At 34.8% G+C, this 25681-nt stretch overlaps 1 protein-coding gene across 2 annotated transcripts; it reads right to left on the bottom strand.

Moving 5' to 3' along the window:
• Positions 1-188: 188 nt before the first annotated feature.
• On the bottom strand, positions 189-25040 carry LOC113501686 (zinc transporter 2-like). Of its 2 annotated transcripts, none has more exons than XM_026882873.1 (10): positions 24687-25040; positions 8433-8599; positions 7070-7174; positions 5963-6083; positions 5251-5430; positions 4725-4818; positions 3940-4092; positions 3254-3385; positions 2677-2785; positions 189-2326 (listed from the first exon to the last, which is right to left on the bottom strand). In XM_026882873.1, the coding sequence occupies exons 1-10, from the start codon at positions 24947-24949 to the stop codon at positions 2181-2183; spliced, it is 1470 nt and encodes a 489-aa protein (XP_026738674.1). In that variant the 5' UTR covers positions 24950-25040; the 3' UTR covers positions 189-2180. The 2 variants fall into 2 exon arrangements, with proteins under 2 accessions (XP_026738674.1, XP_026738675.1); XM_026882874.1 differs by lacking the exon at positions 24687-25040 and adding an exon at positions 15843-16008.
• Between the last annotated feature and the right edge of the window lie 641 nt (positions 25041-25681).

The following is a 25681-nucleotide window of genomic DNA, read 5'->3' on the forward strand; positions in this document are numbered from 1 at the left end:
GGTCCTAATAGACCCTCCGCAAAGTTCATGCCTTTTTCCGGCAATCTCTCACAAGTTGCTAGATATTATCAAAACCACGTTTTCTTTGTATTTCTTCTTTAATTTCTCATTCGTAAAATCTTTGCTTGGCGATGCCAAATAAATGTACTACAAACATAAAAAGGAATGGGATTAATACAACTTAAAAATTCATGTCTTCAAATTATTTATTGATCTTTATAATCTATAATGAAATAAGTTAAAACTAATCAACCGTTTACATGATTTCTCTATCATTAAGCTATATTCTACTTAGTTTCTAATAAATATCTCGCTATATACAAATACTATTGAAATTTGTATAATACTAAGAATACAAGGTTTTATAATAAATTCGGATTTTATTCCACGTGTCAGAGTTGAGACACGTTTCATTGACAACACGTTTAATTTTATTTGTATTTGTTTGGTTGACATTAAAATTTACACCGTTTGCAAGCAAAGGAGTACTTCAAAGTTCTTTTGTAATGTATTGGTATTTTTTAGAACGTCCATAATGGCTGATATATAATTCAATTAAAGTCTCACGTTCTTAAACTTAATTTTACAAAGCCTCTAATTGCATTCATTTTGGCCTCTAGATACTTTTTTGACACTAAATTGCATTACTGAACGCACAAATTGACATAGCCATAACATTTTTGAGGGTAAGCTAGAGCTCTAAGGTAAAACAACTATACCGGGATTCATTTTTACAAATTTAATTTAAGTTTTGGAGAACTACTTCACATAGTCTTCATTTTTACGGTATGAAAGCCCTAATATAGCTATCCTTATCTTACATCTTTTCAAAGGGCAGGATAGCAATATCTGCATTCTTATTAGGGCATCATGCGATTATTAGCTTTTTAAACAGTTACCCTGACTGTCCTTGGTCGTTTTGATTTTATAAATATAAGTTTATCATTTAAATAGGACCAGCGCTTCATAACAGCTTTATAGACTAAGTTTTGCATTTTAATTTTACATACTTCCGTTAAAAACTTTGCGTAAACTTATGTTTTACCTAAGGCACAAAAATACCTCTTTTTTAATATTGCATTCTAGTTCGCAAATAAGGCACGTGGAAAGTTAAGGCGACAAAATCGACTTTCAAATCATAAAAACTGACTGATGATAAAATCATTCAGACGCAGTCGGGTAAAGATATGGAGTGTATATGTTACTCATTTCGTATACATTTTCAAAAGACATTTTATTTTTCTGAAGCACAGATTAAATAACAAAATAGGTCTAATTTAGTCCCAAATTTTGTCGTATTTCTTTAAGCTTATATTCTCTACACAAACAAAGAGTAACGGAAACTTCTTGAATTATTTTTTTCGTTGTTTAAATAGTCTGTCTTTTCTTTTATTTAGTCTGTGGTGTTAGCAATCGCACGGTGGTTGTGTTCGAACATTTCTATCTTTAATAAATACTGTCGCACGCATAATGTGCGATGGTTCTTATAACTATAGCTGACTTGTTTAGGTATGGAATATGTGACTTCCCTATATATCCCTATATATTTAAAACATTACGGTTGGCTTAATTAAAGGCACTTTGTGGGAGATTACCTATGCTCGGGATTGTTACGGACAGAGAAGGGGGTATTTCAAAAAATAGCATTCTCCTCTTCGCACAGTTTTTAGCGGTATGCGGAATTAAATGCTAAATAATCAATATGCTATGCGACTGGAAAGTTGCAATAAAGAGGATAGTCACAAAATAGTCATTAAAATACCTAAGCAATGGCTATCAATGGAACATTTTTCAAATACATTTGTTGCGCGACCGGTCGGTATAAAGATATGAGATGGCTTCTAATATGTGTATTTTCACTGGTTGATTATTTAAGGTTTGATATGTCATTGTAATTCTTCACATAGGAAACATTTTGACTCTCTCAGATTTAAAAATTGATTTTAGTGTTTCGCCGGACTAAAAATTTATTCAGGCTACTGTTTTAAGTTACATAAAAATTGACTACAGTATAGTCATAAGGTTTCCACACTATTATATTGACGAGAAACGCAGAAATCACCTCATACTGTTTCAATACAAATTCTTAAAGGCTTTTAAACATAATACACAATACTTCTAAGCCGTTACATTTCCCCACCAGTCGCGCAGTTCGGCATACATTCACAGTTGTCTCCCGATCAGGACTGCGGCATCTTGCACTGGCTGCAGTCCTCCATGCCGTCGCTGAACTCCTCGATCTGAAGCGTCATCTCGAAAAAGTTGTACTTGTCGTGAACTAACCGTGTGGCTTCTTCTAGAACCTTCTGTGGGCTTACGCCGGTTCCTGTAATATTAGGATGAGTGAAAATGATTGATCATTTTGCTTTATTTAAATGGGGTATTTGACAACAAAAAAATTGTTTAGTTCGTTCGACAGATTTAAAAAATATTCGTTACGTATTTTGACTTTTATTTCGTTAACCTTAGTAACGTTTAAATAACCTCATAAAAAATACGTATTTAATATTCTTTGAAAATATGTTTGACGGGCTAAATAGATTTATAATATAGGATTTAGTACCCCATTCGACAAAATCTTTGCTTCAGAATATAGAAAGAAAATTATTATTGCGTAAGATATTGATTGTTACATGTTGTCTTTAGTAACGTGTAGTTAGTTGTATAAGTACTCACGGATAGCAAGATGCGCGGACAAGGCGGTCTTGTCGAGCGACAGCGCCCACATGCGCAGGTTGTGGACGCGGACCACGCCCGGCAGCGACAGGAACGTGTTGGCCACATCCTAATAGAAAATATCGATTAGGTTTATCGATCTAAATCGATTACAAGAGACTAATAGGATGACACTTGAAGAGCAAAAGGTAAGATAGCAACTTCTGAAAAATCTATCATATTGGAATATTTTTACTTTTAATCATCCTTTTTTTCTTTTGATTAATTGATTTTGAACACAAAGATCGAGAGACCGTGGTAGTCACCAGATCAATCTAAAATTCGCTACGTGTCGCAGGATAGAATACTTGCGTAGAACAACCTGTTTCTGGTTGATTAATGTTTAAAACCCCCCAAAATACAAGGATTAAATTACTTAGAGATGGCGGGCGGAAACCGTATTTAAAAAAGAAAGATAACCCAAACTCAGAACAGGCATAAGGTCACCCAAATATTTGTACTTAGTATCAACCCATCGGCCTTAATCAAAACAGCTAAATCTATATATCCATCTGCTTCTTATTTCTAATCAACTGACCTGGAAGTCGATCCCTCGTGGCGATCCCTCCATGAGCACAAGCAGCGTGTCCTTGATGATGTTGAAGGTGGTGATGAGCACCAGCACCGAGAACAGGAACGTGCAGATCGGGTCCACTAGGTTCCAGCTCGGCTGCGGGGTAAACGAATATAAGTCTTAGTTGGTTGACTTAAGGTTGAATAGATATCAACACGGTAAGAGAAGAATAAATCTATATAGTTTGAGAGATGGTGCTTCAAGTGTAGACTAAGAAATTATAAAGATAAGTTCTTTAAGTTTAGGATTGGGGCTCTCCTAATAATATACCACAACTTTCACACAACGCCACCTAGCCTCAAAATAAGTAAATCTTGTACATATTCTGGGTACTAGACAACTGTTAAACATACTTACATATGTCGAAATACATAAATAATATAGATGAATTACACCCAGACTTAGAACAAATGATCTTGCTCATCACACAAGCATTTGTCTTGGGTAGTGACAAATGTTTGTGTGCCCAGTGGTCTGGTGACGTAGTAGTGTAAATTGTAGCAAGGAGTCACGTCACACAAACTCACTTTTTTTTTTGCGCTACACACATTTGGTTATTGATTTTACATCTGCGGCATCCTATATAATTTTTCATTTTAATCTACCAAACGGTCTTGAAAGAAAAGTCTACTAGTCTTTAAAACCAATACCTTGAAGTAAATAACGATGGCGGCGATGAGAACCCCGAAGCTCTGCAGGAAGTCCCCCAACACGTGTATGAAGGCAGCCCTCACGTTAATGTTCTCCGCGTGGTGTTCGTGCGAGTGGGACGTCGAACTCTCTACGTCTGAATCCGAACGCTCCTGGTAATAAAAAAGTATATTTATTGCTTAAGAAATAAGGTACATATTAGTGTGCAAACTACGGTGTTTACGGCTTACAAAGGTAAAGGTAAGTTGATAACGATCGTCAGGCTGGACCGCGAATTAAATATTCTATCTCAAATTGGGAACTACGAAAATGAGTTCTATAACTCATGGTATAGGGTTGAAAACAAAAAAAAATGTACACAACAAACTACAGGCTATGACTGCGTTCATATCTAATTCTGAAAATGTATCTTATGACAAAAGACATAAAGCTAAAATTACTATTCTATTGGCTTTTCTTAGTTTAACGGTCTTCGAGAATAGTTTGGATGAGCGGGAAGTTGAGGTTGAAGTATTGGAATCCTTAGGTTTCTGTTGGGAAAATGTTAGTTTAATAACTCTGAAAATTTACTCTATTGGTTAATAGTTAAGGTTTAAATTAGTATACTTATAGGTTAGGATAACAATACTACTTTGTGAGCTTGAATTTTAATGGTCCTTCTAGGATAAGGCTGGGTTCGTTGTCCTAACTCTTTTTTGGGATAATTAATTCTTTTTTTTAGCTTACTCCTGTCTTGAAGAAAGTTGTTCAAGACATTGAAAGTGTATGAGTGTGTGTGTGTCACCTTGTTGTTGAGCGGCGGGTTGCTGGCGCCGTGCGAGTGCGCGTGGCTGGCGCCGCCGTGGCTGTGGCCGTGCTGGTGCAGCGTCAGGCCCATGCTGGACCATGCCAACAAACATCATCAATATACAACTATCACAAAGTATAGACTTAGTTCGTCTTAGACGAAACTAAGGACTAAATTCTTAGGCATCCGATCCACTTCCGCTTTCTTGAGTTGAAAATAGTAACTTGAAGAAAGCATTGAAGCCCATTAGCTTTTTAAAATAAATTGATCAAGTAAGACAAAAATGAAAGGAGGTCTAAATGGATTTAACTGTATTTGAACAAATCGAATAACATAAAGTTGTATAATCCGTCAGACAGATTTCCAAAAAATATTGAATTCGCATTACAATCAATCTGTCTAACGGACTAAACAGTTTTTTTACTGTCGAAGACCCTATTATACCCCTTAAATAACAATATTGCCATCAACATCAGTTGCAACGTATCCGTAGCAACTTAGACTACAAGTGAGGCATACTCACACGAGGTTAACAGCGACCCCGACGGCGGAGGTGATGAGCATGACGGTGGCGTCGATCTCGAACTGCTTGTAGACGACGCGCTGCACCGCCATGTACACCAGCACGCCCGTCACCACCCAGATCAGCAGCACCGACGACAGCGCGCCGATCACCTCCGCGCGGTACCAGCCGAACGACATGCTGGGGGCCAGAGCGGTGGAATGCTAAATGTGTGGCTAGGGTGGATGGAGGACCACAAGTTTCAGGCAACGCCATCTAGGCCCAAAGTAAGCTGAGCTTGTATTATGAGTAATATATACCATTTGCATGATTTGTTTGGGCATTTGTGTGATTGACGATTGCTTGTCCTGAATCGGGGTGACTTTGTGTCAATCACACAAACAGTTGTCCTCGGTGGGAATCAAACTCTCTGGCATATCACTTACCAGTCAGGGCCACTGACCACTAGACCAACAGGCTAACCAGGTCACCACGTAATTCCATTTAAATTTTTGGTCAGTTATCTCGGTACCTCTGCTGGTAAAGCGACTATCATCTATAGCCAGGAGTCGTAGGTTCAAGTCTTGTCTAAGCTTGGATAATTTGTACATTCTACATAATTATGAATACTGTCCGCTTAGCAACACTTTCGGCGTATTAAAAACATGAAAAATTTGTCAAATAATTCAAGACTTTATCTTGTACATCATAAAGTTGAGTATGCGTTACTTACCGTCTCGTCGCGGGCCTGCTCGCGACCCATAATGAGAACAATGATATCATGAAGCTGGCGAAGTCTGTGAGGAGGTGGGCAGCGTCTGTGGCTATCGCTAAACTGTTTGATAAGTAACCACCTGGAATGGAACAAACGAGTTTCGTTAGTTTTCACCTAGCTACGTAGAAGGAAACAGAACAAAGGGTTAAAAAAGTAAGAACCAGGGTTAAAAAAGTAAAAAAATAGGTAATAAGCAAATTATAGCAGGAGATTAAATTATTTTAAAAATAAAATCCGCTTGTGCGTATGGTGGGCATGTAAATCTGAGAACTTTAAATATTATGGGATTAGAAAGATCAGTAGAGAATGTTTGAAAGCTAGTGACACATAAGATCCACGTCGTAAGCTGACATTGTCTAAGCATTAAATCTTGTTCGATTTGAAATGATCACATGACGGTCATGTTAAGTTAATATTGAGAACAGATTAGAGAATTTATAAAACTACCATCAGACTCAGTTTCAAATCAAAGTTGTTTTTTTAATTGATGACTTGCAATATTTCGTATTACTATTCACGTCATATCATTACATAAAGCCCTTTGGTATTTTAATCAGGTTTTCTGCATGTCGGTAAACAATACAGATATTGGCCACGCGCCATTTTCCATAACCTACATAACGATTACACGCTAGCTTATTTGTAATTCTTATGACGAATAGCAATTACATAAACTATTCTTTTGGATAACGTGGATAGTTGCAATATAACGTTATGATAACAGTTACTACCCACTTGGTTTTTTAAGAAGCGATCTGAAACACAATCATTTGTAAAATGTATGCGATTCTAAATTATCTAGAATACCTATCTAAAGAAGTAACTGGCATTAATAAAAGAGAATTTATTCTATTTTTCAAATTATATCCTTTCAGAGCCTTTTGCCTCAATTTTAAGCCGAAAAAATTGCCTTAATCTGTCTACCGATTAACTTAAAAAGCAAATTAGTGTGTCAGAAATGTTAACATAAGCATTGTGCGACGTTAACATACGCATAACAATGCAATGTGATAACTTTCATATAATTTAAGATGTCAAAAAATTGTATCACAAAGTTCTACTCACCAACAATTTCACCAATCATAAATACGACACATAATATACTGGCTATAATCAACTTTCTACGCGCCCGTTTGTCTATTTCTTCATTTCTTGATCTGTGACAATGCCCTGAAAAAAAAAAGAATAAGAAATTAATTTCAAATTAACAATGGAGTTATTCTTAAATAAGGTTTGATGTGTCGTCAAGAAAAATGAGAATGTTCCGAAGGTGGATGTAGGGTAAGGTAATACCGAAGCTTTAAGGAACATTATAGGTGTGAAAACGAGATGCCATCCTGCGATGTGTACGCATATAAAAATAATCATTTAAATCGGTCCAGCTGTCACAGAGGAGTATATTTACATTATAGAATATCGAGTCCATCAATTTATTTCCAAGAATACTTATCCGAATCCGATCATTTTCGGGTATCATTTAGTCTAAAAATTAGCCCTCTCGGTTTGGGACCCAAACAACTATCTATCCCGATAAATACTTGCTACGGAAAAAATGCTGTAGAAATTGAAACTCATATCCAATGCCAGAGTACAATACGACAACACTTATAAACACAGTCAAACGACATAATGCGCTTGACGTCATACGACATGACCTTCACAGAAATTACTAAATAAAATTGTCGGATTCAGGAGTCTAATAGCGGACATCACGTACACTATAGAATAGGAAGTGATAGACTGAGAAATAGAACTTGTAAATCTGTAGTGTCCGTCAGACAATTTCTAAAAACTCTTGGATATTTACTTTTCCTTTTATATCGAATAAAAACGAAGGGGATACAGTGATTTCAAATCGCGTGTGACGTCACTTACCAATACGCTTTTTATTAGCCAGTGATGTTACTAGCCCGCCCCTAACGTAAATTTCTGCTTTTAATGTTCTTAAAAGCAGTTCTTTTTGTATTAATAAATACCCAATTGAACCTCTTACCCCTTAAGCAAAGATTACCATGTTACCCGAAGGTCACAGGAGCAGTCATTTAAAGTTATCCAAATTTTGTGGGACCCCCATGGGGAGTAAAACAATATCCCTCCACATGGTGCGAAAACTGATACGAATATGTGCCAGTCTGACCTCTAGAAATGCGCAAAGCCTAATGAAGTGAACGTAATAGGTAAGACGATAGGCTGAAATATCTTTAGGAAAAAAATCGGTTCTTGTGACCTTAAGAAATTATTTGTCTAAATTAGGGGTAATGAAGGTCACCTTTTTTATAATGCATTTTAAAGTTCTTATAAACCAGGCGAGCAGAAGATGCGTGCACCCTAGAGCTTTATAATCCGACTTTAGAGTATCTAACTTAAATATTCATTCTGAACCAAGCGACCCAAATCGCGCGCATAAGCTACTTAGTCTAGAACTTACTTTCAACTTCAGATATGCTTCCATTGCGCCTTTCTCCGTCGTCTCCATCGGTGTTAGTTTCTATGACGGCGCAACACCCTGTAGACGGGTTCCCATGCACGCAGAATATGACGCGCCGACCCCGCGCCGGACTGTCCGTGCCGTACGATACCTTGCCTTCCTTGTATCTGGAAATTGATGAAATACAGAAATTAACATGAAATATTATTGGACAAACCTTTTCCATTTTGTTCGGGTAAGGGAGTTAGCAAACATATGACAGAAGTACATGTAAAGAAGAACTATACCAAAACGTGACTGTCCAAAAAGGTTGGAGATAACGAGAAGTAAGCGTAAACACGTGTTTCTTCAATAAATACAATATGAGGATTTGTTCTAGTTAAACTTGCTTGGTCAAGATTGTCTATTAACGTTTAAAGTAGCATGTTTTAAATAATAAATAACTCTCAATTGAATTAGATGCAAGGACTAAGGGTCAATTGCTCAAAGGTTAGAAACTAACTTATTAAGGGGACAGAAACGAAATATAGCGTGCGTTGATTATATCTTCATATGGGTACTGAGTTACTGACGTCATTCAACATTCAAGTTATTAAGTTGCTGTTACCAACCATAGCTATACCTTACGTTTCTCGAGAATATAACATAAGTGTCATATGAACAAACGCACAAACTCAAAACAGTTTGATTTGCGGAACTAACTTCTGTCACCTGACATCTGACATATAGCCATTTAGATGCAATCGGCGACTAACGTGGACCAAGTGGAAGAGAAATTTTACAACAGATTATGGACCAGACATGAAATCATGCCTACATCTTCATGTATGTTTCAAAGACTACACCAACGCACTCGAGCTATTAAATTCAGACTCGTTTTATCATTTTCGAAGTGGATAATAGCACGTCGGCGTCGCCTGGTTAGTCAAGGACTAAGTTCAAATCGAAATCGTTATTCGTTACTTCCAAATAATGTAGTTGGTAAATAAAACAATGTTTGCGCGATACCGTTTCATGAATTCCGCGTAGGAGTTAACACGTGTAGGCGTGTCAATTTGCATCAAATACTGTTCTAGTCAAAGTCTATTGTTATAGCACTTCTACATCTACCCATCATTTCGGGGAATATTGCCCACACCTTCGCTTTAACTTTGATACTGTAATAGACCGTATGATGAGGTAAGAAGGTCTATTTCAGATACTCTGTCACTATTGTGATTCCACCATATTTACATAACCAATCATGTTTTCACAAACAAGCCAATCATCCTGTTTTGCTGCAGTAATCGGTGAGTTAAACTACATAATGTTATCACTATTAAATAGCTATCTTTTGTTCGAGACTCTGTTAACATGGTTTGGTAACATCCCGAATTGCGAAATGTTTTCCGGAAAATATTTATAGGGTATTGAGGGCTTGGCAACCGAATTCTCTACCTGTGCGATAGATTATTCTGTGTTACACTTCATAGTTAGTCACGTTGATATCTTACTTAATAAAGAGATTGACGCGTATAGCCAGGAGTCGCAGGTTCGAGTCCTCTCAGATGTTTGATATTTTTATCGTATTATTTGTATATAATTGCAAATACTATCCGATTCGCGCTTTTTGCTTATTAAAAGTAAAAAGATAGTATTGTTATTTATGATAAGAATTTTTTCTACGGTTAGCGGTAAACATTGTAGTTTATTTTTCAAGTAGAAACAGTAGTAATTTTATAATAAACGCTGGCTTTTCCACGGCTTTCAGAGTAGGTAGCAATCATAAGATCTGTGACAAACAAAATAAATATTCCATCACAGTAGGCTGCATGCCAATCAGCACCTTAGTATCACTCCCAGTTTCAACAATATCTAGCCCAAACAAGTCATCAGGTAACTTCTTTATTTGTAACAGAAACAACAGACACATCTATTGCTTGTAAAATATCTTCATACATAAAAATGGCGTCAAAGTTGCGACACTGAAGATTTAGTACAATTAGTAGGATAAGATACAGATAAGCTACGGTAAAACAAATCGGTTAGATGACAAATAATTTTGTGGGTACCATAAAATTTACTTGTCACTCGAAAAGAAATCATAACATGAAAGAATAGGCAACATAAATACATGAAAATTTAAAAACACGGTTCTTAGTAAACAACGGGCAGGCAGACAGACCTCAGAAATAGGGTTACGTTTTTACCATTTCTTCCTATTTTACAAACAGAGATATAGATACGAAATGACTCAAATGAAGTCAAAATGTTCCTCGTGTGAATGCAGCTACCGCAAAATATTTTACAAAATTGGTATCAGTAGTTTTAAAGCCACAACCATCAAACTGTGGTTCACGTTAAGCGGAAGCAATATATCGCGAAATGATTGCAAGTTTTATTTGATATTATTGCACAAATATTTATATAGTCGTTTTACGTTCGACAGAGGGCGTGTGGGGATCAAAAAGTACATCTTACCATCCTCATCCTAACATTTTCCTAACTATTTCGGGTCGCCTTCCAGACTAACCGTAAGCAGATAAACACCAGTCTACAATAAAAAACAACTGCCTATCTGACCTCCCCTCAACCTAGTTAGTTGGACAACACGACACTCCTTAGTGAGATTGGCTGTCAGACTTTTTAGCTTCTGGCTACCAGTAATATTTGTCAAAGACGTATGAATATCAGTCGGGACCCACTATCTAACGTGCCTTCCGAACACGCTATGACAAAGATGCTCCCCCATCCACGGACCGACCGTATCAAATGTAGCTTAACCTGTGATCGATCAATCAATGCAGTTATAGCTTAGCCACGGGTTACTTTTTTCCTGCTGTTTATCTTCTAGAAAACATCAAACCGAACACTGAAGATTCAAAATAAACTTTATTTGTAATCCTTATTACTGTTAGAAATATGAAACAGTTTCTGACAGTGTTAACGCTTATGGTACTAGTCCGATTTGTATAGGAACAAGATGGAACCATGTGGAGTCAACTTATTCAAAGGTTATTGACCCGTAACGCAGCGACACTTGTGACATACGACGTTAATTGGCGGTGCTTAGAGATTCCACCGCACATTCATAGGTGAGATGGCTATCTACATAGGCTTGGTTTAAGAGTGCTCTTGATCTAATCGAGGTTACACTTCAGAAAACAATTGATAATTGTTTGCAAGAACGGTTTAAACCTCGGTTTCAGTCCAATGACTTTGCGCGAAGAAAAATAATAAATTATACTGACTTATTTAATTACGGTAGAAATTAGCTGTAGGTTCATCAGATTTTGGATACCCATATGATAAATGGGTTTGCTCACGAGTATTCATCGGTATGGATTCAAGTGCCGACCCTGCGTTCGCGTCAGCTCATGATTTAGGACTCCGATTGGGTCAGAAAATAGTCGAGCTATCCCGAAAAATAAACGTGAAAAAACCGACATTAAATAAATAATTAACAATCCGTCTTATGTTATTGTAATAACTCACTAATACTACACTGATGTGTGTAAAGATAAATACATACTATATCAATGTAATACGATATATTTACATGCAAACATGTGTTATCGCAGGTAGGTAGCAATATATATTATGTACTAAATATATTATAAACAATAAACCTTATCGTTGGCTAATAACATTATCATGAGATTACACAAGCCTTTTGAAGTTCATTTGTGTTAGTTGCGACTTGTTAGGATTTTTGGATTTGTCTGTCAAAAGTTGAAGTTTATAGAGTTTTATTTACACTTCTATGCGTATACCAGATTCTCATGTAGGGATTAAGAATAAACTCCGAAGAAGGATAGATTTTTATTATATTTTAATTTATTCTTCGAATTTTACAGCGCAGTCATGTCATTCTAAAAGATTTGATTGTAAATGATTTAAATCAGGGTTAAAAAAAATGACGTTAATAATTTAAGTCGATAACTTTAATGTATATCTATTTACATCCCTACTAATACTATAAATGCGAAAGTAACTCTGTCTGTCTGTCTGTTACGCTTTCACGTCTGAACCACTGAACTGATTTTAATGAAATTTGGTACAGAGATAGAGTTGACTTTGAGAAAGAACCTACCTAGGATAGTTTTTATCCCGGACTTTTAAAGATTTCTCTTGCAAACGCGATATAACCGATATCGACGCGGGCGAAGCCGCGGGCGAAAAGCTAGTAACTTACAGGCCGTAATCAGCACAAAAAAGATCGATAGGAACTGGGTCTCCTAGAATTACAGCGAATTAAATTGCCTTCGATCATTGGAGCTACTTCTGACAACAGGTAACTACCCTATTAAGTATTTCTTTACTCTTTCATGAAACGTCCTATGGGACATTAACTTGTCTATGTGCCATACTCTTTCGACCCACGTCATCAGGGGACTTTGCCTTCTTACTCCTTCTTTTTTTTTATTCTAGTTACGCAATAAGACCTGTCGTCTAATATGACATCATTACAATAGTGTTATTCTTGTGACCCATTTCCTCGTATATTAACGACTTTGTATTCAATAGATAAGTTGATAATTCTGTTTTCTTTACTTTTCTGATGTTTTATTGCGCGCGTGTATTTACTTAGACGCATGAATGTCAGTGAATCTAATGATATGTCATATATAAATATAGTAAACGATGTGTGAATGAGTTTGTTATAGTTTTGATAATATCGTTACGAATTGTTTGTGCGTAATTGTAAATACCGGGTGAAGCGGAGTGAATATAATATGTAGAGACATTTTCGAGGTAGATTGAGACATAGTTTTCTACAGTTTTGGACGATTAACGAAAAAAAAAAAAATACAATAAAGAAAAAAAAATATTCAAGCAGTTTTTGTACAAAAAAAAATCTATTCACCTGTTTACGGTACTTAGGTATTTAGTTTGTATGCCGAAGGCGACATTATGTACTAGGGAGTGCCCTAGCTGTAAGGTTGCTTAGCTGGAGAAGGAACCAGATGATGATGCACGATTTGGGTAAAGGTTACATCCAGCAATGTATGGACAATGCTGTTGGAGAGGGTAAATTGATTGATTAAGACTGGTACCCTTTTAAGTGTAAAAAGTCGAGCAAAAAGAGGTTGAAATCGCGGCAATACATAAACCACTAAAAATAGCTAATCCATACATAAGATTCTCAGCGACATTTCTTATCAACCTGATTGGTTGTATTCCATATATTTATCAGCTTATCATAATCGCAGCTAATGTAAGTTATCATAAGTTACAAGTTAAGAGCTCGGGTTTAACGACCTATTTGGACCCACTTACGACCTTGTTGAGGGCAAAAGAGGGACACGGGGAAAACGTTTCCTTCACGTGATAAATTAGTAGTAGTATCTTGTAGTAAATGTGTATTGATTTATACTTAATACGATTTTGTTATTTTTGTTTGTACCTAATAAGAATGAGCTAATATGTATTACCTACATAATAATCGAACTCGATGGCTTTTCACATTCTTATTTGCTTTATTTGTCAATTTTTTGTAACGATATATATTTAGGATACATGAAACAAATAATTGTTGTTATATCTCTTCTCACATCCACTGACAAATGGAGAAGGCAACCATCGTAAGGAAATCTGGATTCCAACTGTTGAAATCAGAAAACTCGAACCCGCAAAGAGCTAGCGTGCTGAAACCTAAAATCTTTCCTATTCAGGAAAAGGCCGCTTCTTTGTACTGGGGCATATAATTATATTATGCTGCTTTTATTACTTGTTTTAATGTTATGTGAAGAAAAACCACACAGAAATAAGTTTTTTTCCTTAGCAAATAAATTAACACCTGACCTTAGTCTAAAGCATAAATATGTCAAAAACATGTTGATAACAAATTGTTTTATCTGGTTGGATTAGTCCGTCTATTAATATGAATTAACATTAGCATGGTCATCAATCAATTGACTAACACGCTTACGTACTAGTTTACCACGTAAACTATCGACATGTGTAGTATTTGCATTAATAATAATAATAATTTATAGTCATGTAAATAATACATGGCATGTGTAGAATTGCATATGAAAGTAGTTGTCCACTGTACAGTAAGACGAATCATAAATATGAATTACTAGCTGTTTCCCGCGACTTCGTCCCCGTGGGTAGAAGATATAAGTTGTGATTTATACCTGCCCTGTATTTTTCACATTTTCCATTGTATCTTCGCTCCTATTAGTCGCAGCGTGATGGTTTATAGCCTAAAGTCTTCCTCGATGAATGGTTTATTCAACACAAAAGATTTTTTCAATTTGGACCAGTAGTTCCTGAGATTAGCGCGTTCAAACAAACAAACAAACTCTTCAGCTTTATATATTAGTATAGAAGTATAGATTAAAATCCATTCAGGTCCTCCCAATACCTAACTCGTTTAAGAGATAGATGTGAGAAGCGACAGTTAAATCTACGCTACAGATTTACAGTTTTTACTCATAAAATTGAACTTAAGTAAAATATTGCTTACGTCCAATAAAGAGAAAATAAATCTTAACTAAACGTAACTTTCGTGAGAATGATTCATTCTGCGTATTTTTTGGGATCTCCCAACTAAGTTCAGACTCGACCGGAGTCGTTAATCATGAGCTGAAACGACGGTTGAGTAAATTCGGCTAACTTGTCACAAAAAGTTGTCAGAATAGGTTTTTTTTTCCACTAGGAGCATTTATTTACTTTATTGCAACATGTAAAATATGGTATACAACGATTTATAATCCAAAATCAGAAAATTAAGGAGCAAGAATTGTAAATACATATTACATACACCACGGAATGTAAACAATATTAGCGATACGGGGTTATTCGAGGTCAAAACTCATTGAATAACTACAAATATTGTATTAGTCGACCCAATTGTATTGTAGTACAAATATTTGTTTTGTCCTTAGATAATTGTGCCAAGTCCATTGTTTTAGCGAGAAATTTGTTTATAAGCCGATAACTTTCTATCAGTTACACATTTATCAAGTAACAAAGTCACAGTTTTATGGTACTCAATAAAACAATACCGGCTGAATCAAATTTAGTATTTTGTATAGGTGAAGTCGGTATGCAAAGCAGATCGAAAGAATATTGTAGATCCAATTACAATCGCACTGCACATTTCTTGAAATCATCATTCAAATGAATACGAAATAAAATGTCTTGTAAGACAAGGAAAACAATAGAATACATTATTTTAATATCCCTCAATAATATGTGTACTGAAGCAAACTTTGTAAGGTACATGAATTCTTAATCGTAATGAAATACAAGTCAATTAAAACTACAACCTTTTCAAATACTGAACATGTCATGGCCATACATAAAACGCGCGTGCAATATAGCTCTCGCATTACACATTTTGTGTATCGAATCATCGAATCATTACCAAGACAAACAGTTATAACGCAAACTATTAACAAAACATCAAAACGGACTTACAAAAGAGGTTTCGAGTCCATTTTCCAACAATTACACTAGAACCACTGGCACAAAACACACGAAAATAAAAAATAAAATACAAATTGAATCCGTGAACGTCAATCTGACATATTAGCACCGTAACTGAATGAGTACTAATTTGAATCTAATAGCTTCATTACTATCGCGTGTTATCTCGAGACATCGAATGAACTACCACTCCCTGCACAAATGTAGGTAGATAACTGCACCGACTACCCACTGATAGTGTTACCGAAGGAGTCTTATGTCAATATTGTCATAGATTTATTTATTTTTTTAATAGATAGGGCAAGGTTTTTTTTTGTAGATGAAGTGATACGTTAAACTTTTTAGTTTTGAACCTCTTGGTTGTTATTGGAGGTAAAATGGTTCGAATCGAAGATTGAGCGAAACGGGACAGAAAAGTCTACAGATCTACAGGAAACCTTCGGTCCATCAGCGGGCCACAACGTTTTATGTGTTTACCCGTTTACCAGAAATGACATTATTTTGAGATTTTGTTTTTTTATTATTTAAAACGTGGCAAGCTACAAACAGATTCCAGATAATTTTACACAGTCTTATGTCTGTAGGTTTAAGAATCAAGATATAGTTAATGATTGATTTGCACGCATCCATAGAATGCATTACAATTCCATAATAATGTATTTTTGAAGAACAACTCATAGCTAATAACCCTAATTTTATTATCCGTTTTTATTTTATAGCTTCAACATATTTTTCAACTTTAAGGAACAATTTGCAAACCTTACGCTAAAAGGACTAAAATTAATATGGGTTAAAGTGTTCCATTTCAGCAAAGCGGTCCTCATTTAGAAAGGCTTTTAAAAAACAATTAATGTCTAAGCGAAAATAATCTTCTAGAAATATAACCGAGAGGACATTCAAATATCAAAAGAGTAATTTACAAACACCAAGCTTCCCAAATGATAAAATTTCCGGTATGATATCGAAATCAAATAAAATCCAGACGCTGCCTATACTGTGTGCTTACAATGTTGCTATCTCGCTATCTAATCGGGTGGATGTTCAGCGGATTATACAAATAATTGACGATTATAATTATCTACCGGTTGTTAAATACCACTTCGTACAGGTTGTAAAGGGTATCAGTTATATTTGAGTATTAGTTATGGTAAATTTGCCGCCTGGACTACCGCCACGTAATAACGTAGTATTATGGTAGTCTCGGAAGTCTGGTACTTAAGTCCTAGAGCACTTCAAGGCGTAAAATTACTTTAAGGACTGGAGGAAGCCATCGGCTCTGGATCATAGAGCTAGGATTTCGTTTAAGTAATAACAGTCGCCATGATCGAATATAATCCACTTACTACCATGAAACTGAAAGCTATTATTTATTGTACAGAATTGTTATATGTATATAGTATTAATAATATTATTTAATTTATTTAATATAGAAATGTAAAAAGAAGAAAGATAGGCCTAAAAATCAGTACCTAAAAAGAAGAGATAGCGCCTTTTAATACTAGAATTAATGATTCGGATACTAAGACAAAGTGCTATTTTAATTGAATAGGCGTAATCAATGCCTTACTGCAAGGGGGCCAAAATAGTTAAAAATATTTGATCATCGTTAATCCATACATTACGTAGGGGCTCAGGTCAGTGCCATTTTTAGGCAAAAAACTAGTGACATAATAAAAGGAAACCTTAGCACATTTTTTTGAAACGACAAACGTTATCAACAGGACTTCAGATGATGATAGACCACTCTTTACTATAGCCCATACATAAAAAAAACACACTTTAGGTATATACATTGAAATATTACTAACAAAAGTAAAATTACAGCACAACATTGCAAACCTTCGAAAAATATTCGTCAAATTGGAACATTCTACAGACGAACTCTCCAAACATGTAAATTATACAAACACAGAAGATATGTTAATATATCGTGTTTACTATACAATATATCAAGTGGAAATATGTTCATTCAAGTACAGAGTTCTCATTGCGGCAGCTCAGGCACTTAATTACTGGGCTGTTGACATTACTACCGAGTGCTGCGAGTGATCATTTAAGTGTCTCTTGACGACCTCGTTTGATCTAGACTTCTAGACTAAATTGTAAATAGCAGAGGCCTTTATACGCTGGTTTTCATTGGAAAATTATGATAAGGTGCGCAAATAGGAACTGGTACTTCAAGGTTTACATTATAACCGCCATTAGTTTTGTTATTCGTAAATAAACGTCGCTCCCTAAATGTGTCGTTGAATTTAACAATTAAGGAAGCTAAGCGACACGTTACTTAAATATAATGAAAATGCGAGATGCCTAAATGTGCTGAGAATTGCAGACAGCACGAAATTACTACACAGCCTTATTGGTAACAATTAATTCTTACATACTAAACAGTCATCTAGTGTGTGCTGAAGTTGACTCAAGTGTTTGGAGAGAATATGACAAACACTAGAACAATACGGCGGGGATACACAAGAATTAAAAGAAAACAATAAAGTAGCATAAAAATTAAAACGTTCAACGAACAGTTTCGGCCTGAATCATTTACAATGGACATAATAGATACAGAACCAAATAATAAGCGTGGATAATGGGCCTCTAAAATTTCCGTACATGTTTATTGCAAACCGTTTGTGAAATTCCACGTTCGAAAACATACAATGGAGACGCGTAGTAGACTTTATAGAATCGATCTTGGGCATTGATGATAGAGATAGTTGCTTCATGAAAACCAATTCGTAAAACAAAATTAATTAGGGAACTTGATCTGACCTAGGTCCCAATTCCGCTATCATATCCCCTATTTATAACAAACATTTTGCCAAGACAAAATTTTAAAATTCAGATAGGGTCGAAACAGTCATTGTCAATACAATGAATATCCAAACTTTTAATTAAAAATGCTTAGAAAAACACGAAAAGTGTCGAAAAATAATGCAATTTCCATTAATTCATCCGCATCTGTAAATAGCGCGCTAATTATTAAAAAAAATCATACATATCTAAAGGCTCATTTCCTTCCACATTAAATTTCTCGATAACAATACCAAAATTGAAAACGAGAGAGGAATGTAAGTTACAGAATTACAGAAAATTATTGCAACTCATTGATCAACGTGCAATTTTACGACTTCCTTAACTTCTACTCAAAACCTAACTGAAAACCCATCACAAATTCGTAAAGCATTACAGAAATTACATTACTTTACTGGCTATTAAATAAACAAACGTGCAGCATAGTATCGATATTTACGACAATCGAGCATTGCGGTTTAAGAAAACCACGCGAGTTCTGATAACGGTATCATTCACGGCTCATACACAAGTAAAATGAACAGTGTAATGTACTTCCGACGTTAAACTTTCTAACTGGAAACACTATTACACTTTATATAGCTTCCTGTGGGTTTTTGATGGAGAGGAAGAATTTATCGATACGTAATATGTCATCAGGTAAGCGGAATCGAGTGGGTAAATGATGCGAAAATATGTAGGTAATAACCTTCACTACTACTTCAAGAACTTGATGATCCTATACTTCGGTATATTGTGAAAGAAAATTATTAACGCGACACAGATCTGTACCTGATTTATTGCATTCGTTTTATTAAAAAAAAAACTGAAATATTGTCGTTAAAAATTCGATTTTGGCCTCGAAAAGCTAAACATACAAGACTTCTTCAATAAGGCCAAATAATCGCATATTTAAAGGCAAAAATTGTACCAAAGCGCTTTTTTAAGGTCCAAGTCAAAATAAACATTCAAAACAATTATGATACTACAATAATTTTATTACATTTTCTTTTTGATTGATCGTGACCTCGTCAGACTTGCTTTGTTACCATTTTGTTTGCTGCGTGACAGCTGTATAGAGAATCAACAGATTCAAGTACAGACGCAACATTAGCATGAGAAATACACGTCAACGTCAATCTTAAGTAACACATGTTAGTATGTAAGGTTTGTTAATGACGCACGTTTTAATATGGGTCAAGACTACTTTAGTACCCCTATGAAGCAAATGGTTATACACTTTTAGGCAGTCAATACTCCACCTCTTGAAAGCCTGGTTTTCCGTAAGTCTACTTATTCATATTAAAGTATCTTGACCAAAAAATTAAGATCCATTTATCCAATGCAAGCGGTAATTTAAAAAAAAGAAATGTATCGACACCCCGTATCGTACACCCTACATTGTTTTGGCAGCAATTATCCTTATTAATACGGACACGAAATTATTCCAAAAAATTCAGGATTTCCTTACTAAGTACCTACACATAAAACTTGTTTTGAAGAACCTCTAAGAAAATGGAAATATGTATGTCACGAGGCTGTCTAGAGCCGCATGTGCGCGATGACAATTATTTCCGTCCACCGCAAGTCCGCAACGATGATAAATCAAATCTAATACGAGACGCTGCCTCTATAACTATGACATTGGCACAAGGTCTTCATGATAAAACTTATAGTAAAGAAAATCCGGCTTGGCTTTGCTACCCCAAAATAAAACCTATTGAAGAAGACCGCTATCTTCCAGCTCCGCTGTCAGATCTTGGCCCCAATTCCACTATTTACAATGGCCGATGAATCAATGGAAATTGAATTTAAATGACACTATTCGTCTTCTTTTAACCATTTGACCCTGCTCCAAGTCATAAATATTGCATTATCACGGGAAGCTCACTTTCCTGGTTTTAACTTGCAAGGTTTGGGGTTACAGGTTAAGAAATGGGTGAAAGTTTGTAATAGAATAGGTTTTACAATGTCACAGGTACCTTACAGGTATTCTTCTGAATTGGATAAGAATGGCATTCTTTATCATTATAGCACTGACCTTATCCCATAATTATCACAAGTGCCGTGAGTGCCGTGTAGATGATGCGGATACAATAAAGATCACTTGTATTGTACTCCGTGAGAATAACTAAAACCATGTTGCATACAAATTACACTTATAACTCCACTGAGCCACTTTAATATCTGTGGTCCTATCCTATTCTATGATCTTTTATAACAGGACTTATGGAAAACGGGACCACTTTTGTCAATAAAATCAGTTCTTATTTATGAACTTTATCCAGCTTTAAGGTCCAAGAAGATGTGAATACATATTCGGAAAAGGTACTTCCAGTAACGTTTATGATTCATCTACGAAATACTTCCTAAGGATACGATCAATTTCCATGTATTGAACATTGCCCAGTCGCCTGAAAGCAAATCAATAATCCATCCGTCGCGTATTGGATAATATCAATATTATTCTTCAATAACATAATATTAGGGACTAAATACGTCAATATTATGAATATTATTTGAGGTTAATTAACTAAAGATTTTATGACATATAATCTATAATCAAACAAAATATATAATCGCGAGTGAACCCATATGTAGGGGACAAATTTATGTCCGGGTCGAATGTATTGAAACCATGATGTCTCGGTTGTTTTAATTCAAAATGTGTAAATCCTAATAAAAAATTTAAACGATAGCAGTTTCAAATTCTGAACTTTATTCGTATAAGATTAAAATCCGGCAAAGAATCACTATTTAAAATGCGAATAAAAGATTCCAAGAATTAGGTATCTCACAAACTTCCTCAATATCAGCTTCTTATTTTTTTAAAGACGATTCCCGCAATATAGTATCCTTGTGACGCGGGGTTTTCAGTTTTATTCAAGTCACATGGACAAAGACACCCAGACTCATGAACGGCATTCGTAGATCACACAATTGCTTTTCCTACGAGGGGATCGAACCCGCACGCGAACGAGTACAGTCGGTTTGGCGTCGTGACCTCTACCACACAGCTAGCTATCCAGGGCAGTGTTAAATACGGGCTTGCAGAATTCAAATCAGACTCGTCAGATTCAAAACGTGCAGAGTAAAACGTGTCAAGTTTATTAGATAAGGTATTGACGCAGTGACGTCAAGGTGTGAATATTGTGAATGACGGCCGTATCAACGCTAGGACGATAGAATACAGGACGCATCTGCTACTGCATGGCAACGACTTCATTAAACGAATCAAAGACTAACTGAATGATTTTCTTACGTCCAACATTATTTAGGTGCTAGCAATTTTCAGCATGTTCTTATCTCGGTAAAAAGTATTCGGGCGATTCGAGTTAAATAATTATTTCTAATAACTAATTATTTCCGTTTTTAAACCAAATAAGAGACAAAAGTCTTCAAAACGAGATATCATAAAATGAGAAATAACAATCCTCAATCACGAAACTCATAATTACGTTTCTAACCTCATAATTACGTATTTATTGAAGCCGAAGTACCACAGGATAATACAATAATATTAAGTACGTAAACGAAAAAAGAAAGAACTCATCACGCCGCCTTGCCCTCGGCGTAGGTCAAACTAATCAAGAAGATAATTACAATTATAAAATCTTCCTTATGTTTCTCGATTCCATTTACCTGGGAAATGTAAGGCATCGAGCGTGTGCGTGTTTGTTTGTTAATAAAGTCCCTGCAAATGGCAATCACTATAGTAAACATTCTGAATCAAATTGTGTAGTACATTGTTTACAAGCATGCAATGTTTGACTTGCTGTTAGATGCAACAAGATGCTTTTGAATCAATATGATGTTAGTAAATAGATGTGGTATTGTTCTCATATTAAGGTACTTCTCTCATACATGATATGAGACAGTCTGATCACCTAAATACACAACAAAATTTATTAATTAGTAATGAATTTCCATAATAAAATAATTAAATTAATGTTCTGGGCAAACAGTCACATGAATAGTTTTACATTTCAAGAGTTATCACAAATACATAATGTGCACTTTATTATTATACCATTTGACCTAAATTGTTCTAACTACATTTCATTTGTAATTCGAAAAACTAGGTCAGATAAGCATAGAATCTATTATATTTCACTGAAAATAGAATTCACACCTTGTAAGATAATGAAGTAAATAAATAAGTTAAGGAAGGACATTTCCTTACAGAATTAATTGAAAATAGTAAATAAAAAAAACCTTCCTACTATACTTAATTCAATTAAAAATAGAGCAATGTCAAGAAGTATGTAAATTTTCAATTTGTGGTAAAATTGTTAATAAAGCACTCATTTTAACATTTTGTAAATGGAAATTGAAATAGAATAAAAATATTGAACAATCTAATATAAATTCATTTTTTCTACTAATACTCCATTATTAAATTAAATATTTCATAATAATATAGACTGTTTACTTTTTTTTTAATAGGTTGCATCAATATTATTACAAGTTCTTATCTAAGAATGCATTTTGACTGATATATACTACAAGTGAAGGCCTAAATAAAGGTCATACCGCTACAATAACACTTGTATGATAAGACAAGTTATTGTTTTTGTTTAATTATAATTAATTGATAATCAATTTAATTGTATTTGAATTGATTATATTCTAGTGATACAGTTGACAATATCAGGGAATTCTTTTTTAAGTGTTTTGGTCTAGAAAGTAAAGAACCCTAATGTTAGTTACAATTTTGATAATTCTGCTAATTATTATTTATTTATTTTCAGTATTTGCCACATTTAGTTGAATGAGTTTTTGGAACCCGCTTTCTGTATCTAATTTTATTCATTCAATTTTACATTTGTTGAACTGGAAAGTGTAACTTAAGATTTTAATTGCCCTACAAAAAAATACATAATTAAACACTTTTAGTATAATTACAGAAACAAACATTGCCTCAACCATTTATATGATACTTACTGTGCAAATTCTTGTTTGCCTACTGGATGCCTACCATAATAATAATAGAAGGAACAATACGGGGCAGAGCGGAAAACTCCAAGAAATACTTTTTTGCTAGGTGGCAGGACAGTTATGGCAAAAAAAAATATTCAAGCTAAGAAGCATAGTAAGAAAATATTATTGAACTTTAACTATGGACTATCTTGAAAACCTTTCTATTAATATAACATAACTGACTTTAACTGAGAGCATGACTGATACACAACTGATGAATTATGAAATTAGTTCAAATAATTCATCTACCTACATTTTAGAAGTTAAACTTCTGGAGCAGTTGTGTGCTTATTTTTTAGACTAAGCTTTATTAGATATTAGTACCTTTTTTATTTTCTTAATGATAATTGTTTTGTTAGACTGTTAAACCACTGCAAATACAGTGATAAGAAACCTAGATTTGTGATTAAATTACTCAGTTTTTTTCAAATTGTGATATTATGACAGATTACATATATCCATAGAGAATTAATAGATGTTTTTCACAAGTGTACTAGATGAAAATAAATTTAGTTTAATTGATCATTGTTTTCGACTATGTTCAATAAATGTTCATATAATAGTTTTTGCTAATGAAAAATAATTAAAAACTGAATCCTAATGAAAAGAACTCTCAACCTATAATTTATTTTTTCTTCAGTAGGTGCTTTGAAGTATTGAAATGATAAATATAATTTTTTTAATCGCTGGTTACGTCTTAATTACATTCATTGCACTTAACTCACTTTTATTATATATAACATTATTCATTATTCATATAACATTAAAAAATGTAATTTACTCTAATATATAGTTTTAAAAATGAAAATATTAGTTTAGTTTAATTTATTGCAATCAATTAATATTAAATCAAAGATTATCATAAACAGGCAAAGTATCTTAATTTTCAGTAACTATAATCGCTGAATAGATATATCAATACGTTGGCTCCTTTCTGTACCTACATTTAGTCAGCTAGAAAATACATAATAAATACGAACGTCAAATGAAAACTGAGGTCACGACTCACGGAGGTGATACGAAGCCCTATTTTACGCTACATTTATTTGTAAACATTAAACTTACCCGTTCATGGTGTGTGTGTCTTGCTCCGTTATTCTGTTGCCAACTAAACAGCCAGGGGTCTCAGACTTTTCTGAAACATGATGGTCTTCAACATCTTCCAGTATCGCCGCTCGATCCGCATTCGTTTTATTTAACTTATCACTAGACAAACTTTTCGATCTGTACCTCCCGTTTATTGGCGCCAAACTTTTATCAGTAAATGCACTTAAACTATTCAATTTCGTATCATTAGGATATTTATCGCTAATTATATTAGATGACATTTCGTATCTATTTAAACTATGCGCGCACGTCAACGGTAATAACGCTGGATGTCAATCTCAGCTGCGGCGCGACAAGACTGACGTTCCGCGAAGTAAACCTAACGTTTTGCCGGACAAAACAAACGAATGCGACCCACTTCGAGAGAGCGGCGCGGTGAATGGCATTCAAAACTGCGAGAGGAATATTTGATTTGGTCGAGTTATAGCAACAGATCCGCAATGTGAAAAAAACTTTTTGTTTCAATGTCGGAATCGGAACGTAAACCGGGGTGAAGGCGAATGTACTATTGTGCGACGCTCCAGTCACCGGAGCTCATCTTGAACAATATCAACAATAGATAAATACTAAGTAGATAGGAAGTTAAATCAATAAGAAAGAAAGAAGGAAGACTTTTTATTTTACAATAATAATAGACTATTTAAGTATTTTCCTTCCCGTTTTGATTGCCTTGACGGATTCTAAGAAACTAAACGTGGAATTATTTCTGTAAGTATATGATAGAATAGCTGACAATAGTTTACGATTGAGTTTTTTATTCTTATTACCTATATCAAGAGTTCTGAAATATAGTGAACATTTAATTCCAACAGAAAATTTATAATAATGTAGGTAGATCAACTACGTTCCTTTTAAAAGATTTTACTTGATTTAAGCAAGTAAAAAGAAAAGTAATAACGAAAGAAAGGTACCTGTTATCTTGTCCTTGACTAATTTTATGAAAACACCTAAAT

Source organism: Trichoplusia ni, chromosome 16 (assembly GCF_003590095.1).
Source record: "Trichoplusia ni isolate ovarian cell line Hi5 chromosome 16, tn1, whole genome shotgun sequence".
In the NCBI taxonomy this organism is placed as follows: domain Eukaryota; kingdom Metazoa; phylum Arthropoda; class Insecta; order Lepidoptera; family Noctuidae; genus Trichoplusia; species Trichoplusia ni.

Bases quoted from the DNA above. Each gene is read 5' to 3' on its own strand.
- LOC113501686 (XM_026882873.1), bottom strand. From the start codon at position 24,949: ATGTCATCTAATATAATTAGCGATAAATATCCTAATGATACGAAATTG. The intron at 7,175-8,432 runs GTAAGTTCTAGA...TTTTTTTTTCAG, and splicing joins AAGCATATCTGAAGTTGAAA to GGCATTGTCACAGATCAAGA. The intron at 4,819-5,250 runs GTGAGTATGCCT...GGCATGGTCCAG, and splicing joins GGGGTCGCTGTTAACCTCGT to CATGGGCCTGACGCTGCACC.